General features: G+C 41.1%; 2 protein-coding genes across 3 annotated transcripts in view; both read right to left on the bottom strand.

Moving 5' to 3' along the window:
- DDX24 (DEAD-box helicase 24) overlaps nt 1–19,487 on the bottom strand; it is a 191,850-nt gene that overhangs the window by 105,588 nt on the left and 66,775 nt on the right. The window lies entirely within an intron of this gene.
- On the bottom strand, nt 3,438–13,400 carry LOC136058059 (alpha-1-antiproteinase 2-like). 2 transcript variants are annotated; one of them, XM_065751292.1, is made up of 5 exons: nt 13,380–13,400; nt 7,716–8,373; nt 6,581–6,851; nt 4,556–4,703; nt 3,438–3,865 (listed from the first exon to the last, which is right to left on the bottom strand). In XM_065751292.1, exons 2-5 carry the CDS (start codon nt 8,359–8,361, stop codon nt 3,659–3,661), a joined length of 1,272 nt encoding a protein of 423 aa, XP_065607364.1. In that variant the 5' UTR covers nt 8,362–8,373; nt 13,380–13,400; the 3' UTR covers nt 3,438–3,658. The 2 variants fall into 2 exon arrangements, with proteins under 2 accessions (XP_065607364.1, XP_065607353.1); XM_065751281.1 differs by lacking the exon at nt 13,380–13,400 and adding an exon at nt 12,779–12,845.

The raw sequence follows: 19,487 nt of genomic DNA, 5'->3' as shown, positions 1-19,487 counted from the left end.
AGTTAAAACCAATGCACATAAAGGTTTTAGCATCCTCCCCACTCCCTAAAATTCTGCTCATCCTTACTCTGCCCCACTGGGTCCTTAGGTTGGTGGCTCCTTCCCTGAGGAAGGGGCACAGGGGGACAACTGTATCCTGGTCCTTGATGGGAGTTGTGTGAAGGTGGTGGGTATAAACTCCAGGATCTACATGTGATCACTTTTATACAAAAAAAACAAAAAAACTATACTCTGCTCTTCCTTTGTTGGTTCACAGATTCCCATACGCTTGAGCTTACTACCTGTGGTGTGCCTTACATACACTGAGCACTCAGTCTGTGTTCACCTGTTTATCCACAAGCCTGGTTTTACTCAGCTCCAGAGGCTGAAATCTTTTGAAGACAAGTAACTGTGTACTGGCAAGCTGTTTATAGCCTGGGGTCTCTAGTGCCATCCTGAGCCTAAACTCCCAAGTCTTATCATCCCACTGCACCTGTAGTCTTTAATTTCTCATTCTAGGGCCATAGACAGAACACATGCTCATTCTTGATTAATTACTGCTTACAGGAATATCTCTATTTGTATTGATGCATAGATGTTTTACCATACCATTATACAAATCAAGGAAAATAATGAATTAGTTAATGATCACCTGAATATTGGATACATATTTTTATGTATAAAGAAACTAAAACAAAACTCCAGGCAGGCACCATGAAATCAAGCAAAGCCTGGCGGGTGCAGAGACCTGTACCCTGTGCTGTTGAAATGAAAAGGAGTTTTCTGTCTCACCAGAATTCAGCAAAGCTCACTAAAACTTGGGAACACCATGAATGCAGTATTAAGCTGCACCTCTATATATGCCAGCTGTAGCAGTGGCTAATGAATGTGGTTTCTAATTATTTCTGTGATGCCTCTCTGCTTCACTGGCAGTTATGCCAAAGGGAGCAAAGCAGCGAAGGGGGGGAGGGCTGAGATTTTGTTTTTTTGCCCATCTTCCCCATTCTGCTGTAAGCACCAAAGGGATGGTTGGCAGGAGGTTAGGGGCCCCATTGCCTATCTTCCCCAGTTTTAGGAGTAGGAGGAAAGTGAGAACTGCCTAGCCGAGCCAGCAGCATCCACCTCCTGCAGGAATGGTGTCGGTGGTGGGAGGGGAAAAACGTCTGCAGGAGGTGGAGTGGGAAGCTGTGAACAAGAGCTGGTGCAGAGAGGAAACACTAAGAGCAAGCGTAAAAGGGAAAATCTGTTTGGTGATGCTCGCTGTGATGAGGGCAGGATTCTGAGTGTAGGACTTGGTGGATGGAGGAGAGATGAGGATGGGACGCATAACAAACAGCACAGCATGGACGTAGGCAGGGAGCAAGCTGTCTGCTGCTCTTTTGTGCTGAGTGTGGTGCCTGCCTCTACTTCAACACTATCTCTGGCAAATCCTGCAGAGGAAAATCACAGCAAGGTGTCAGTAAACCAAGGGCTGTTGCCTGATGAAGCAAACCTGGCAGACAGCTCCCCAGCACTGATTTTGACACTGGCAGGAAATCTCTTGTGAGGATGGCAGACACTCGTTGCTGGCTGTCACCACTCTGTTTTCCCACAGTTAGCACCCAGACTTTGCATTGCCTGCTGTCCCTGCAACCTCCACAGCACAGAGAGGTTATGCAGGGGATGCACTGCAGTGCACTGGTTCTGCATGGCAGCACACTTGTACCTCTTTTCCCTCGTTTTCTCAGGATACAGGAAGAAAGAACTCCCACATCCTGCTTCTGAGTGGGGCATGTGTCTGTGAGGGTAGGAAGGAAAGCAGTCTCTTTCCCAAAATACAGATTTGCAGCCTGAAAAAGCTGATTCAGCAGATGTGGGGGATTCTCTTGATCTTTGGCTATCTCCCAGGATCGTGTGGGGACAACCTTCTTCCTACTCCTACAAGGGAGGGAGCAATATTTAGACTTGTGGCTGCCTCAGATAACTGTGTATCTGGGACACTGTTTCTTCCACAATTCTTGATGAAAATCATGAACCATGCTACTAAGATCAACTACGTCACTTCTTCATCCAGAGCAAGTTGTCACGATTCTTGGAAGTTCAAGAAATGCTTACTTGAAGATCTGACCTTGTTGAGCTCTCTCATTCCTAGAGGTATCACTATTGCTTCTCTGTACCCCAGTTAACAATGACTAAGACTGGTCCAGTCAATTCCGTATAGTGCAGTTATAAATTGGGGAGATGACAAACCTGCATAATCAGACAGGTTGCCTTAGGAATTATTTCTGTGTGTATGTTGGGCCACAGAGCCACTGTAAAAGATGGAGATGAGTGCAGGAGGAGCCAGGAGGATGGTGTAGTGCATTTGCATCTCATTCACTGGGATTCCTGCCATTGGTGCTTGTCAGTTGCTCATAAACTATTCTATTTAGACATTATGTGCAGCTAGTCGAAAAGCCCAATCAAAGACCAAGTGTGGCAGTTAACAGGAGAATTTTTATTAGAACAGAAAGGGAATGTTCCTTTTGGCTGTAAGGGAGAGACAGTGCATTGGTTTTCCTTATGTGTATCTGACTGATGAAAACCATCCTTGCTCTAATTTAATGGAGGCCATTCAACATGTGTCTGAGGCTGTTTGCCTCCCAAGCCGTTTGGCTGCTCCTGCAGTGTTTTCTGATGCTGTGAACTTCCTTCCAAAACTGCAGTTGTAGTTAAGAAGGGAGTCAACTGTGCTTGTATCCATTTTCAAAGCAAGTCTGTTGAAAGAGGTTATCATTCTGCCCTCAGGCTGTCCTAACTCTCATGGGTGGCTGTCACCACTTCCTGGGTCAGGAAATTTGCTCATGGGGTGATAACTGCATATTTACCTTGGTAGCTAAAAAGGATGGCACTTCCCTAGACCCTCATTAGGTGTCTTCTACAAATCTCAGCTGACAATATGCTTGTGTAATTGTTATCCAAATGCCTCACCTTCCCATCTAGCTACATCACTGAGGATTCATGTGTGAGGAGTCTACTACTGATGAGCCAAATCAGTTGAATAGGCAATAACTGTTTGAAAGATTTCAGGCTGAAGAGAAGATTTGATCCTCCAGCTCTGATTTGAGTTGAAGGAAGGTTTTCCAGGAATATTTGCTGCTAGATTAATGGTAAAAGTGATGAAAGATTTATGGAGAAGAAAAGAGATTTCTCTCTCTCTGTTGAAAACAACTCCTTGTGTTTGTTCCCCATGTTGACTGAAGCTTCAGTCTCCCATGACCCTACACTGTTGATTCAGCTTCTCTCATTTCTTATTTTCTTGCTTATATACTTAGATAAATTACAACTACTTATGCTTTGCTTTGTGGAAGTGTTAATCATTTTATCTGCTCTTCTGACTGGCAATGAATCGCTAAGCAGGAGTCTTCTATTGTTATACAAATGTTTCTCTCTGAATACTGGCAAATCTTAGCAGGTCTTTCCTTTTTTTTTTTTTTTTTTTTTTTTAAGTCAAGTAAAAAAGTCATTCTTTAGTAGATGAATTTAAAATATTTTTTGTACTTCCTCCTAAGAAAGTGTCACCATCAATACCAAGAGTTTGTTTATAATGGTATAGAATGAAAATTCTTTCAGATAAAAAAAATGTATACCATGCTGGTGCAAAGGGAAATAAACATCATGCAGTTTCTTGACTTCTTTAATCATTAACAATAATTAGAATTCATATCTCACTTCTGCTAGTGGTAGTTGGGTTAACTATTTTTCCTATGAAGAGAGTACTGTTTGTGTCTCTATCAAAAATCAGCATCAGGAAGGGACGGTTGAATTCAATAGTTGGAGGAAGAGAGAAGGTCCTTATTTCAGCAGTAGTTGCTGCTGCTGCCTCAGTACCTCTCTCATCAACTTCCAGAGCAGCCTTATGGACAACCTAGGGGAGAAGAAAATACAGTCATTCTGGGTAAAGACCAACCACTTGAAGATGAAACAGAATCCATTTTAAAACACTTTTGCTTTGGAGGATCTTCTGCAGAGGACTTGTAGGAGCAGAAGAGATGTGAGTTGGATCGTTGTAGTCAGCTGCTTTAAAGGAAGACTAGGATAGAGCTACAGGAAATTTATCCAGGTTGTATCCCCTAATCTTGAGATTTTTTTCCTTAAACTTTCTTTCCTTTTCTGCTTTTTTACTGCTTCTCACCAGTCTTTCTTCTTCATGCTGGGATAAGAGACTGTATGTCCACTTTTTAGGCACATATTGGAGGGGGCAACTCTGCACTTCCAAAACTGTGTCAACAGAGCAGTAGAGTGGGCTGTGGTTTGCCCAGGAACATTAATGGTTCTTCCTGAGGAACTGAGGTTTGGTGTTCCTCTCATACTCCAGATACACCCGGGGAGGTCTTGCCTGAAAACAGCCTTGGGAAAAAGAGCTGTTCAGCAAACTAATCCGATTGCTGTCACTGACAGCCATGCTCTACTCAGCTGTAAACTCCTGGACTGGAGCCAGGATAATCCAGGCTATGACAAGCTGAGAAGCCAAGAATCATGTTTAATGATTGTTTCTGGATACCACAGAGACATATGTTTGTGAAAGGAGAAAGAGGGATGATGGCCACAGACTTACTTTAGAAACCTTCAGATCAGGGACACCAGTGATGCCTGAGAGATCTGCCTGGTTGGTGAACACATCCACAATTCCCATCTTGCTAAGTATGTTTGTTATTTCGTAGCTCCCAGAGATAGAAAATTTGGGGAAGTAGAGGCATATTTTGCTGTTAGGCAGAAGAGAAACATTGAGACTAGTAAGAGAACTTTTGCAGAGGTAAATGTTCATGGGAAAGCTGTGTAAGATGTCAATGGATGTCACGGATGTCAAATACCGGGGGCTGGACCAGCAATATAAAATGAGCACTAATCTGATTGTTGGCTCTTCTTAGGGTAATACAGATGCTGTAATTCATAGTAATAACAATGATATCTATCTGGTATTTTGCTTTAGATATCATGACTGCACTCTGCAAAGGAGGGCAGTAATGAGAGCTTCTTTTCAGTCAGGAAAACTGAGACACAGAGGTGATAGCCCATGCTCCTCAAGCAGGGAGGGGCATGGAGCAGGGTGCAGGCAGTTCTGCCTGGAGAAAAGTGTGACGAACTCCAGCAATTCAAACCAAAACAGTGCATCGGCATGACTCAGGGGAGGTTCTTTGTCCTGATACCTGCATTGGGCACCCTGTCTTCTAACGTCTCTCCTCCACACGCTGGCTGTGATAGAGTCTGCATTCAGCAGTGAAAAGCAGTTATGGTAGACATGCAGAACAAATTCTGTCCAGCTCTAGAGATCAAATTGTAACCCCCAAGTTACTCATGATGGGATTTGCACCATCTCCAGGCTACCCATGTGCATCTCCTGCTCACTGTGCTTTATGCTTGATTTCTTTTCATGCAGTGCCTAGGGACTGTCAGAGCACTCTAGGCACCTATTGCAGAAATTACCTTTTAAGTAGCTCATATCTTCTGTCTATCCCTGGGGTGACTTGCTGAACAGCAGGATTTAACAAAATTCAAGCCCTGCTGCTGCTGCCTTTACATGCATTAGAAGAGGATGTCCGGTGCATTAGAAGAGGATGGGATCAAGTTTATTAGCACTAGAATGATCAAACTAGAAGAATAAAAATTGTCTTTGTTCTCGCAGCCACTCCCATAATTCTTTTATATGTTGGTCTTGAAGGTGCTTTCACCAAGAACTTATTTAGATAAGAGTTTTCTTAATTTTGCAGCTGAGAATTATATATTTTTATTTTTCACAGCTGAGACATCGAGCATTAGCTCATATCCAATTTGCTGCCCTCTGTGTCTTCTGAACTGTGTTGGCATCTCTACAGCATACACTAAGAATCATGGATGTGAACTGCAGAGCCTTGATAGTTGTGAATCAGGGCAGAGCTTGGTAAATTAGGCATGAGCACCTTAATATTACTCATGTACTAATGCTTCGCTCTCATTCCTCTCAGTCAAAAAAGATTGTAAGACATGCTAGCTGATGTTTGTTTCAGTGATAGGAGCAAACAGAATTTCCTTAGATTTTCATAGTTTCAGAAACAGGATTCCAGAAAATCAGGGCACCTCTGATTATTCATCAGCCGGCTCCAGCAGCCCCTGGGCACTGCAATTGTCCTTGTAAGGACAATATCTGTGTGGGGCATATTATGAACTAATAGAAAGTTTTTGTTTTTCTTAAGGTTTAGACATATTTCTGAGTCTTAGTGTCAGTGTAGTGTCAGTGACATGTATAAGGTAGAACACATTACCTGAGATGTAACTATAGGGTTTTACTTTAGAACTGCCACTTTCTCTTTCACAGTGAACTGTTTTAGAAACCCCATGTGGGATTACTGTTCAGCACCTTTGAGACCCCATCAGGGTCTCGTGAAAACAGGTTTCTGCTCTGATGGGGGAAGCACGAAGTCACTTAGGCATCAACAAGGGAATAGTTAAATACCAACCAGCTGCAATATTTTTTTACAGCTAGGATGCACAAGGCAAAAATAACCCATTCAATTATCAGAATCAGCAGATCTGTAGCACTGCATTCCCAGGAGAGAGAAAAAACTATAGATCTAGGTGCTGCTGCAGCTGACTGGCAGATTACCTCTGGAGTAGATGGTCTGACCATTCTTGGACTCTTTCCTTGGCCAGAGTTTGTTCTAACTGCTTCATTTTCCCTTTTGCTGGCAGAACTAGAAACGCAGTAGCACTTCCATTGTAATGAAGACGTACCACGGTGCAAGGCAGCTCCTTGTCAAAATACAAGTCAAATGTGCCAATCTGATACATCATAGGAACTTTCACAGTAGTTTCAGCATCCACAAAGAACTCCCTTTCTTCAGTGTTCTCTGGTTCAAAGGGATTTTCCCAGTTGCCTGATACAGAAAACAAAATGCAACTGAATATTCCATGTCTCATCATAAACAGAACTTATATAATTAGTTGTATGCACCTATTCCTCCGATTGATAAATTCACAGTTTTCAAACTTACCATTTTAAGATATGTCACAGTAAAGCAAGGATTTTTTTACTCAGTCAAGAGAGCGTATTAGATTCCATTACTTCTCTCTTCAGGTGATCTTAGTGATCTTTCTGAAAATTGTGATTTAAGGGCTCACCTGACAGCATCTGTACTCTGTATGCATTTGATTTCTATTAGCTTTAATAATAAGTCTCAATCTGTAGATAAAATTGATTTAGGATCTTATATTTGAGTGCTGTTGAGTCATGCTTAATAGCGCATCATGAAATCCACATCAGACATACTGTTTCTACTTTGTTCCTTAAAGTGCCTTCTTCTGCTCATCACCAGCTTCTTTCATATATGGATATTGTCTGAGTATATTTCAAGGAATTCAGAAGGAAAAAATAGGATTTTATAGTATATAATAAATTAAGCCAGTGAATCACACATGCTTGTACAGACTTCTAAAAGATTAGACATGCATTCATGCATTTACTGAAAACTGAAAAATGCGGAGCAACTGGAGCCATGAAAGTGTGCTAGGGCTGCACAGAGGCTGCATCTCAGAGCAGAGCTCCTGCAGCTGCCTTGGGCAGAGCTGAGCCTTCAAGGTCTCCTGGTGCAGGGTCTTGCTGCTCTCCTTGGCCAAGCATGCCATGAGGGACATCATTCTTATCAAGGAACGTTTGAAATTTCTGCTGGAGCAATTTCCCAATGAGGCAGCTGATGAGATCAGTTGATAAGAACAAATAACATGAATACTAAATGACTTACCTCTAAAGAAAACAAAGCTAGCCAGGAGCATTACAGTCTGTGGATCCATTTCCTTGATCAAATTAGTAATTTTCCCTTGTGTTTTCTTCTCTATATAATCATTGATCTCCTTCTCAGCCTCTGTGGGATTGCTGAAGTCAGTAGCTAAAACCTCCAGTTGATACAAAGGTTTGGCATCATCTAAAAACTTTTTTAGTGGTTTCAGCTTCTCTGTCAGAAAGATTGCGTTCCCCATATTGAGCTGGACCCCATTCTCAGGATGGCTCAGCATGTGCATGAGATTGTGGAAGCCTTCATGTATCTCTTTCTCCTGAATCTCTGTAAGGTTAAAGGCAAGTCCTTCCAGGATCTGTGTCTTGGTGACTGACCTAGCCCCTAAGGCCAGCATTGCAAAGGCAGAGGAGATGCTTACAGGAGAGAAGAAAATGTTCTTATTAGGTGCTTCCAGCGCAACCTCATTTAGAAATTTAAATGCAAAGTCAGCATTGTTTGGCACTAGTTTGAGGCAAGCAACTGCTTCAACTCTGTGTATGTTGTCTTTATGTTCATTTGGATCATGTCCATTGTGGTGGTTGGCTGTAAGCTGATCATAGGCAAAAGCTTGAAGCCCAGCCAGAAGCAAACATATATAAAATACAGTCTTCATCTTCTTAAAATCCTATGGAGGAAAGGAGAATCTATTATTAAGGTAATCAAGTAGGAAGAGCTGTTCTGTCGCACTCATGGAAGAAAACCTCTTGTGTTTTTTTTTCATCACAATTTCCATTAAATGAAAAAAAAGAAGTCTTGCCAGGTGTGGTTTTTTTTTTGTTTTTTGCTTGCTTTAATTTCCCCTGGCCTCCTGGTAAATCTCCCACAATTCTTTCTGCCTCACTCTGAATGCCCACAAAGGCAAAAATCTGCACTGATTTTCTGAATACATAGCACCCTCAACAGGCTGGAGAACAGAGTGTACCCCACTAGAAAACGCCACGGCTAATCACTGGAGAGCTATAATACTGCTATGCTTTTGCCAATAATGGTCTAAGATAATTCCCAGAAAGGATATCCAGAGCAAGTCTGGATGTTTTGAGAGTAAAGGAAGAAAGAGTCACTTGAGTGGACAGCCACTAGTAGCTACCTCCAAATAGAACTGGACCAGTCAGGCACAGAGCAGATCTTTAAATAACCTTTTGATCAGTCCTTTAAGGGCCTCTGTTTCAAGAGAGAACAAACGACAGTGACTAGTTTTTCAGCAGCAAACCAAATATAAAGCTCTCCATCTCTAAGAAATAGGTCTTCTTTCTTTCTGAATAAAAATGACGTGAGACTTGCAACACTACTTTGAGTTCTTATTTTACTCTTAATGGACAAACCAAACCATTGGAGTGAATTTATTTTCAACACAGCAAAAGGAGTCAATGACACTTACAAAAACAAGGCCTTATTTTTATCTGATGCTCTACTGGTCAAAGGGCAATACATTTATCTTATCCTGTTAATCTTGGCTGTGTTATCTACATTATTATTATTTTTTTACAGATCTGAAATTGTATCAGCTCTTACAATTGGACATTGGAAGTGTAAAGTCCCAGTGGGTCTCATTTCTTGGGAATCCAGTGCAAAAAAAATAAAATAAAATAATGGTGAGAGACTTGCAAAGGGCTTGTAGAAATAATGAACCAGATTTGCTAAAACTTGCGCAAGGAGACATGTTAATATAATTGCATCTTTCTGTTCTGGTATGATTTGACTTGAATGACTGTGGTCAGAAAGTATTATAATCATGGTCCTGATTTCTCCATTACATCAGAGGGATCAATTTTTTATTTGTATTTGAATATCTAGTTACAATCAGACTTTCATAAGTACAACAAAATATTATATTTTGAGCTATAATCAGTTGATATGTCTGACAAAAGTATTTCTAAAAAGCAGACCTACTTGCAAAACACTGTTATTTGATAAATGGAATGGCCATGAGGGTCCCTGGTAACTACACTTTCAATTACTGTGCAGAGTAGTTTTAAATTATATTTTGGCTTCCTCCTCTGATTCTGTCATTGAAATGATACTGCTCTGCAGAACTAGCCACTTCTAACTCAGCATAAGAGCTCCTGTTCTGAATATTTAAAGCCAGCTCTCTGTGATCCAATGCATTAGTCAGACACTGAAATCAGCTCCCAGACAAAAACATTAAATGTGAGCCAAATCTATTTCCACGTATCTAGGGGTCTGATTCAGAATCTGCCTCTGGATAAACTACTCAGTGTGAATTTATTCAGCTGCAGGCATAATTTATTAACAACATGAGTACAAAAGAATGACATATTTCATTTTAAACATAAGTCAATACCTGTTCCCTATCTCATTACACTGAATATCTATAAAGAAACATAGCATATAGGTGGATTTATATGTATAGGCATTGAAATGCCAATTTCTATTTATCTGGAGTATGAAGTAGGAATAGAATTTAACTGATCTGGCCTCAAAATTTTTGCTAATGGTACGGTATGATTTTGCAGTAAGAACTTTGTAAAATATTGGTTGTAGTTTTCAGAAGGTTTTTTTCTACCTTGATATTTTTGCTCTATGAAACTTATAATATTTGCTTTTTGTGTTTAGTTTTCACAGAATTAATTTCATTTTATTATAGCTCTGAATTAACGAATAGTTAAACACAATCTGAATGTGAACCATCCATCTGTTACTCAGTTCTGGCCAATCACAAATATTCAAGACTGATGAGTCAGCTCTCTCAGAAATCTTGGTAATGGTTGATTTTAAAATCATGAGGTTATGAAAGACTCAGCAGCTGTAGCTCGTGAAGGTCTCTTTTTTGTGAGTGTGCCTGTTTTTTGTGTTTTTTTTTTTAATCCTTGAATATAGAAGTGACACTCCCTATTAGGCCATTCTTTGGAGAAGAGAGGCACTTTTATAATAGAATTTAGATCCTGTAAGCCTTTAGAATATGACTGAGAGCTATTACTTCATACTTTGTATTCACTATTCCAGTTAATAATACTGCACTTTTAAGTTAGCAGAAGATTATTCAATGATAGACTAACATCTGTTTCCTCGTGGAGCAGAATATTCAGATTCTTAGGCTATCCTCATGGTTAAGTATTCCTTCCAAGCATACTTGCTACTCATTTATTAAAAAACAAAGAGCTGGGAACATCTGCTAAAAAGCCCTTAGGAAACTCCCTATCTGAAAAGGGTAATTTTGGAGAAAGCTTTATATCTTAAGACTCATACTGTTTCCAGAAGAACAATTTGCTAACAGGCATCCTGTAAGATTGCCTAAAAACATGGGAATACAAGTGAAGAGCTCTTCAGTTGCAATTCCATATTTACACTAACTTGTTGAATAGCCTGGAAGAAGACCAGTTTAATTCTCTGCTTCTTTTCTTCCTTTTGTCTGTGTGAGACCATAACAGTATATTTATGGTATTCAAGAAAAGGTTTCATTCATGAAGAGCTTTCAATCAAACTCAACAATAGCATGTGAACATGCCAACACCTGAAGGATAGTGAAGTTTCAGCCAATTTACCTGTAATAGATTTGGTGATAACACTTGTTGAGTATATTACAGTCTTCCCTACCATGCAACCTAAAATGGCAGTACTCTTTTTAAATACTCTTGCCTAGAAAGAAACTGGAGAAAACTGGGACTGGCTGTTGCCTCAAATTAGTTCCACTAGAAGACCTAGAACAAAACTAGACTAGATTTTCCACCTGACAGGATCTGGATATAGCCTGTTTGTTCGCTTGAGGGCTGATTTTTGTCTCTGTGATTTGGAGGCAAGTATTCATTTTGTGCTGTTCCTGAAAGAGATCTTCACCTATAGTCTAATTTTAGACAACATGAACCTTTGCGCTGTTTGAAAACGTATACGAGAATGAAATAGAAAAGCTGTTTGCTCACCAGATGGTGCTGCTTCCCTCACAATTGTTTTTAAGTGAGGAAATCTGAGAAACCTTTTTCCTGAAAGCTGTTCCCTGGGGGCACATGTATAAAAAGACATGACCCCACCACCATCAATGGTGTCTGCTGAACTCATCTCAGCCACTAAGGTCACATCCAAAGAAGAAATTAAAACAACCCAAGTACACAAAATTCACAAGAGAAAGACTTAACTACTTGCACGTGTATGTGAGAAACTGATCTCAGAAACTTTCTGCACATGACTGCCTATTTACAGGAGCATCACTAATTTACTTGTTCTTTACTGGCTGGCCTGAAAGCTATCTAGGTACCTCACATTATGTGCCTGAACATGCTCAGGGACTTTTCAAGAGTGATCAGCTAGACATTTATTTCTGAGATTTAGAGTTTTGATACCCCTGTGCCTGAGGCCTGAGAAGACTGTGAACACAAGCCATGGGTATTGGATTCTGTAAAAGAATCCAGTCATCACTATTTCATCAAAGTAATTCCTTTTGAAACAGAAGCATAGAAATCAGTTTTACAATATCCCTTAGAAATGCATGTGATCCTTCATGGATGTGTTTCTTCCCTCTATATGGAGTAAACTTCTCCGTCAGATGTTTTTGGGTAAAACTTTCAGGAACTACTACATAAGATTGAGTCCTCTGTCAAATTTGCATGCCAAAACCCAAATAAACCTTGGGAGAAGGGAAGAGAGGGACTAAAATCAGAGCTGTTCCCAATGTCCTCTATCTTCTGCTAAACAGCTTAGCTCATCAGGAAGTACAGCCCCCAGCAGTGGCATCATATGCTTGTAGGCTTTTTTTTTTTTAACCTAGTAATGGATAAACACAAGCTCTCGCTCTTCTACCAGAGCACTCTTGGTATTTTCTTTTTGGATCTGATCTACTACATACTCTTATAGATTATATATCACTGAGGCCAGAAGATAAAAAGGGGAAAAAAAAAAAGGGGGACCAGTGTAATAGTTAAGGGAAGTCAGAGGGATTTTGTCTTCTATGCAAGTCATAGGCTGTCCCGTGAACAGATCAAACTGAATTCCTAGTTTCTGCTTTCCAGTGTACACCTGACCACTACACAGACTCCACATGAATGTTACAGTTGGGCACCACCGTTATCACACCTCACCTGTGCAGCTGAAAAACAACTTTTCCTTCCTTCCCACTCAATTATCCTGCAGTCTGATGATTAGAGGAGGAGGAGGATTAGAGGATTACAAGGAGATATCTCATCTGAAAGAGAATTACAGCTCAGATAACCTATTCTCTAAGCAAAGATATTACATCTGGCCTTTAATATAACAATAAGTAAAATTAGTTAAAAAAAACATCACCAGTGCATCAGGTTCTAGGCAACCAACAATGCTCAGGCTCTGAACAGAACAGGGCCTGTTTCCACTAACAGGGAAGAGCAGGAGGTACATTAAGGGAAGTGCCTTCTTTAGGTGTTGTGGATTTGTTGGCTCCAGAGAACACCTTGCTTTCCCACAAGGCAATGACACCCTACTCTGCCTTTTGCACTCTTATTTCTCCTGCTAGTCACCTAAGAATAAACAGGCAAATGTCTAAATTGTGGTGCCTATGTGCTTTGTATCCAATTGGCCAAGTAAGCCTCTTTATCACTGGAACAGTTGATAAGACAGATTTAATATAGTACAAGTCTTAAAATCAGTTGAGTGCAGTATGATATGCTTTTGAAGTCTCCATAGGGAAAAAAAGTAACTACTTACAGCAGCTTTCAAGGATCCTGCTGTCCTCACCAGGACTATCCTGCAGCACCCTCTCTTATTTATACTGTTAAATAGCATTATGAAAGCAAAGTGTCCTCTAGAAAATATTAACCAGAGCAGACAAGCATTATAACATTAGGAATGGAGTAGAGCAAACAGTGAAAATTTTTTGGGAGAGGCACCTGACTTTTGCTGCTTATGCATGGCCTAACTCTGCTTTTGCTTACAACAGTTGTTAAGAGTCCTCCTGTGTTTCTACACAGTCTCCTGATGGGAAATCAGTCCTTCACTCTAGCGAATAGTTTATATACACCATTACCTTCTTCAAACAGCCTGACTAGATGCATTAAAACTACTGAGATGTGTAAACACTAGATAAAGCCTTAGGAAAATACAGCTCGATGCATGGCATGGTCAGATCTCATCTCAAAATTTTGCACAGAAATATCCTGCCTCTCTATGTCAAGCTTTTAATAGCTTTATTTTGGCTTACTTCTTTCAAATTAACCAATCATTTTTAATTGTCTTATAAGGGACAGGTCCTAGGGACTTCTCTAGTAAACTTAAATTGATAATTCTGGTGTATATAGTAGCTGAAGGTTGTTGTAGGGATGGTGATATGATGGCAGAGATGGGCACTCTAGAACCTGTGGTACCCCTGACAAACTGATGTGACCAGGCATGCAGTAACAGATGGACAAACAGCAACACTGTGCCCTGGTTTGCTGCCACCAACTGCAAGTACTCCCAAAATGCAGGTGGGGAAGCATCAGGTCAGTAGGCTATAGCATGGTTTGTATGAAGGTGGACCTATCAGATAGGCTACTTGTTTTTCATATGATCCTTCTTCACAACAAACTCCTTGCAGAGATATGTAGCCATACAGCACTGTGGAGGAGCAGCACTGTGGGCTGTGCTAATATGAGACTGGAGAATATTGGCAGATCAGTGCATAGATGAGCACCTCACATCCAGCAGGAGCATCCCAATGGGAAGCAGGGTATCACAGCACTACCTTGTGCTTAAAGGAAGCATTGCTGAAACTTCTGTGGAGACTGGGGTTCTTTGCAGATCGTGAGCTGAAAAACAAGGCTTTACGTTACATATAGCTGTGGTGTTGCTACAAATTCTGCCTTTCTTGGCTTCTCTGTGCCTTCCACCCATGCAAAGGCAAGCAGAGTTGTTTAGTACAAGTTTGTATCCAGACTGCTAGAGCATTTTTTTGAGTTATTTACCAGCTGGTGAAAGATCAGCTGAACCCTTGAAGACTTAACATAATTTAAAAAAGCCTCCAGTGGTGCAGAGCTGTACCTTGAATGTCTACAGGTGAATAATAATAAGCACCAAGAGACAAATGAGAACACAATAAAAAACAGAAGGTACAGTTAGGAGTAAAGTTACTAAGAAATGTGAGGAAAAAAACAACTGATTTAACATGACTTTGTTTAAGAACAGCTTAATCTAGCAATGGAAAGTGTCCTTTAACTGATGAAATCTGAAGGAGAATGCAAGAGGAAAAAATGAATAAAATCTACTACATAAAAATTTCTGATGTTATCAGCATTGTGACACCTGATTTTTTTTTCCCTTGTGCATGCAACAGCTTCATCCAGTCATGTAAATTATCCTGAAATTTGCTGACACTTTTTCAATTTTTGTTTACAGAATATGTTGTGTATGAACATGCAGCATTTTATTATTTAGAGCTAATGGGCCACTTCTCTGGCATTTTGAAAGATAATTCATTAGCAACAGTACTATTAAAAATTCCTCCATTTGCTCCTTTAGATCTCAGTCAAGCTACATTAGGCATATTATTTCAAACCCCAATTTACTTTTTGAATATTATTATTGCAAGATCTTAATAGCATTATTTGACCTTCAGGAAACTGGTTCCATTAACAAAAGTCATCCAGCATGAATTCCCTTGGAAACAGGATGGCTGTAGTCCAAAACGAATCGATTATTTAAATTAGAAAAAACGGCATGCTTGCTTCCCTAGTGGAAGAACGCTTTGATCTTTTTAAAATATTTAACTGATTACCCTGAAAGCCATTTGAAACCATGATCAGTTGCTGTTCTGATGATGCCCTCTGGAGTACAGCAAATGCAGAGCCCCTCATATTATGCTCTGAGATATGTCAGTGTGGAGCTGCTGAAGGCTGCGTCTCTTGCTCTCTCTACTCACAGCTAAGTTTGATTTGTGTAGCACTGTTTCTCAATGTGTTTAAAAGGGAGCTGCACTCTTAGTTACACAAACAGCTCAGAAGTGACCTCCTGAAAGAAGTTACCCTCAGTGCCAATAAACAGAAGGTACAGCAGTATTAATTCTCTGCTCCAATCCTTTCAAGCAAAGATATGGCAGAAATTCACCCTAGAAGTATATTCCCCTATTTTGTGTTGTACATCTCTTGACCCCTGGCAGCCCCATGCAAGAGGTCCCTGCTTGCTCCGGAGAGCATCAGCTCACTGACAAACAAACATTTAGCACTGCCTGTCCCAGACATCACCACACCGACTCTACCCTTGCTTTCTCTCTAGGATCTGCTTCTTCCGGCTATGTAGTAGCCTCTCCAGGTCCCTAGGAAGATTACTTTTCATCACTTCTGAAATTTGTCTTTCATTCTGTTTCCTGCTCCTCTCAGGCTATAGTTTTGCAATTGCTTTAACCTTGCCTAAATGCTGCTGCCAGAGGTATCTCATCTTTCTGTACTCCTGCTGTCAATCTTGGGCAAGCTACAGCCTTTAGTTCTCTCCTGTTCTCCCTGGTGAAAAGAGAAAAAAATGACTGGCTTTCCACTGATCGGTTGATCATGATTTCTATGTGTTCACAGGTGCTAATACTATTTTAAAGAAAGAAGGGAAGAGATGTTGATTAGAGGGGGCCAGCATAAGTTCATAAGTTCATAACGTTGGAAAGGACCTATAAGATCATTTAGTCCAACCATCCTCTTATCACTATCTCTACCCAACTACTAAATCCAATCCCTTAGCACCTCATCTAAACGCTTCTTGAACAGCGCTAGGGATGGTGCCTCAACCACCTCCCTGGGCAGGCCATTCCAGTGCCTGACCACTCTTTCAGAAAAAAAATGTTTCCTCAGGTCTAATCTAAATCTTCCCCGGCGCAACTTGTGGCCATTCCCTCTCGTCCTGTCATTATTTATCAGGGAGAAGAGGGCCACCCCCTCCTCACCACAACCCCCCTTCAGGAAGTGGTAGAGTGAGCATCATAGAATCGTTTGAGTTGGAAGGGAAATTTAAAGTTTTTTTTGTCCAACTCCCATGCATTGCACAGGGACTCCTATAGCTCAGTCAGGTTGCTCAGATCTCCGTCCAGCCTGACCTTGAATGTTTCCAAGGATGAGGTAACTGCCATATCTCTTGGCAGTTATTTCTGGGAAGAGTTTGTGCTCAGATTTCATTTAACTTGCCATGTTCAAGGCTGAATTAGCATAAGTGGAGCCAACAGGTTGAGTGAAGTGGTGATTCTCTGTGATAGTGTGCTCAACGTCCTCCTCCAGCCTGGCTAATACTCCAGGCCTTGCTCAGGAAGACAGTGAGCACAGTGCTGGTTACACCCAAGGCCTTACTAAAATAGAAACCACACATCTATCTCAAACTGGGTGCTGGAAGAACTGATAGCAGACACCTACTTCAACAGATGATGGCCAACTGAGAACGTGCCAAAAATATGACTATTCCTCAGTCATCTAACCTGGTAAGTATTAAGCAAGATGTCCTTGAATTCTACTGCTTAGCAGCCAGTTGCACAATGGCTTCTGAGCAGGGGCTCCTGTTGAGGTTATAGCTACACAGAAATCCCTCACACCTTAATGTCAGTACGCCTTGCCAATGTACTTAGTAAGTGACTAATAGTTTATTTAAGCTTTGTTAGCTTTCCTAAGATTATATCTTAGAATGATTGTTCTCATATAATCCCTTAAACATAAACTGTTGACCAAATCTGGAACTAGGATTGGATTTAGCTGCACTTAGGCTCCTTTTCTCTGCAATTCAAGAAGTTTGGAAAGCAAGGGGTGTGTGCTCTGAACCTCATAATTCAGGAGGAGGGCCTCCTCCACCTTTTAACAGAAACCATTGACCAAGTCTGGTACTACAAGTGGATTAGGTTGCACCTAGGCTTCTCTAAGTAGGAGCTTAATTAGAAAAGGGGTCCACTCTGAAACTCATTACTCGATTGGAGGGTCTCCTGGATCAGTGTGTTTAGCCCTACTCTGTTTTGTTAATAATCAAGTTATCTTACCACCTTGAATCTTGCTAAGTCACAGTCTTCTTTGTTAATTCACTATATTTTATCAATGAATATATTCCTGCTTCTCTCTTATTTCCTCCATTGTGTTCTACTCTATGTACATCTGGAGTGCCATCTCCTCATTTAGGTTCTCTTGTGCAAGAGAGATGAATGAGGACATCCTGAGTGAGATTAGTGGAGGGGCAATAAGGTTCATAGGTTCAAAAGGCTGGAGCCCAGGACAAAGTGGGGAGGTGAGGACACTAGCACTTGTTCAGCTTGGAGAAGATGGTGCAGGTGGCTGCACCTTCAATCTTCATCTATGTAGTAGATGAGGTTGGGGAGAGAATGAAGCTAGGGTTGCACTGCAGTAGTATGAGTGGCAGGGAATGCAAGCAGTAGCAAGAGAAATGCAAATTAGTATAAGTAAAATAATGTTCACAGGGAGAATAATCAAACATAAGGATAGATTGCTCTATGAGGCTGTGAAATCACAGTCCTTGGAGAAATACAAAATCTGTTTGGATTTGGCCCTGAGCAATGTGATCTAATTTCTGGACTGGTGCTGCTATGAGCAGGTGGTGGGATTGGATGACCTCCAGAGGTGCCTTCCAACCTAAACTATTATCATAGAATCTTTAGAGTTGGAAGAGACCACTGAAGGCCATCTAGTCCAACTCCTCTGCAATGAACAGGAACATCTACAGTTAGATCAGGTTGCCTGGGGCGTTATCCAGCCTCACCTTGAAAGTCTCCAGGGACTAGGCACCAACCACACTACTGGGGAATCTGTTCAAGCGCCTCACCACCCTCACTGCAGAAGTCTTTTTCCTTATATCTAACTTAAATCAACCTCTTTGAGCTTGAAGCCATTTCCTCTTGTTCTATCACCACAGACCCTGCTAAGAGTCTGTTTCCTTTCCTGTAGCTAATCCAAATGACTGTGAAATCCCACTCCCAGGTGACCCACAGTGCAGGCTTGCACCTCATCCTGCTGAGAAACCTCTGCGCTTCTTGCCACGTGACTCTAGTGGCTTTTCCCAAAAAACTCAGGAAGCTGCCATCTTCCTCATCCTATGGCTTACTGCAGTAGAATTGGCAGCCTTCCCCTCCACTGCTCAGACACAGCCTGCGCCAGGGCTCAGCACAAGGTATGACACTAGGAACAAACAAACCTGGCAGGCCATCTGCCCTGTTACCAGCAGGTAAATGCACCCTACTGCAATGGTGCCTGGGCCTAGGCTGTGCTTTTCCCCCCTGAAACTTAAGAATTTCGCAGAAGTAATTACGATCTTAGGAGGGATTCATACAGCTGCCTTGATTTCTCAACGCTTGCCTGTAATTAAGTCCTGCTAATGATATGCTTTCTAAAAGCTTAGGTAGGAGGAGAAGAGGGAAAATGTTGAGGCTTGGAATAAGCAAGCTTGAATGTCCTATTTTAAAATTAGAAACACTCAGCGGGCATTTTCCTTCACAAATGTCCACTAAGATGGGCAATTTTCAGATACATCCTTAATGGAGTCTTCGAGCTGTTGAGAAAATCCCCTTTTTAACTCTATTTACTTCCTTGAATTTGTACAATGCACATGGCTGCAGGATTGATCAGCAGGTCTGGTTCTTTGTGATCTAGTCTAGGGACAGACAAAGCATGTCCAAAGATGAGCTTGTGTGACTGTAGGACAAGAACTGTGTTTTATTATTGTCGGAATTTGTACAGAGTTTGGAAAATGTTCAAATGAATGTTAATTTTTTTTTGTGCTTAGATTTTTTATTATCTGGGTAGAGTTGAGTTCTGCTTCTTGTGCCATTATAAACAATGTACGTGAGTGGGTCTGAGAACAAATGTTGACAGT

Source organism: Cyrtonyx montezumae, unplaced genomic scaffold, assembly GCF_038088225.1.
Source record: "Cyrtonyx montezumae isolate F1298 unplaced genomic scaffold, pur_monq_1.0 scaffold_10, whole genome shotgun sequence".
NCBI classification, from domain to species: Eukaryota; Metazoa; Chordata; class Aves; order Galliformes; family Odontophoridae; genus Cyrtonyx; species Cyrtonyx montezumae.
The sequence above is the reverse complement of the archived record's forward strand: the minus strand, read 5'-3'. Positions and strand labels throughout refer to the sequence as shown.

Bases quoted from the DNA above. Each gene is read 5' to 3' on its own strand.
- LOC136058059 (XM_065751292.1), bottom strand. From the start codon at position 8,361: ATGAAGACTGTATTTTATATATGTTTGCTTCTGGCTGGGCTTCAAGCT. The intron at 4,704-6,580 runs GTAATCTGCCAG...TCTGCCTAACAG, and splicing joins TCAGACCATCTACTCCAGAG to CAAAATATGCCTCTACTTCC. The intron at 3,866-4,555 runs GTAAGTCTGTGG...CTTCTCCCCTAG, and splicing joins CTGATCTGAAGGTTTCTAAA to GTTGTCCATAAGGCTGCTCT.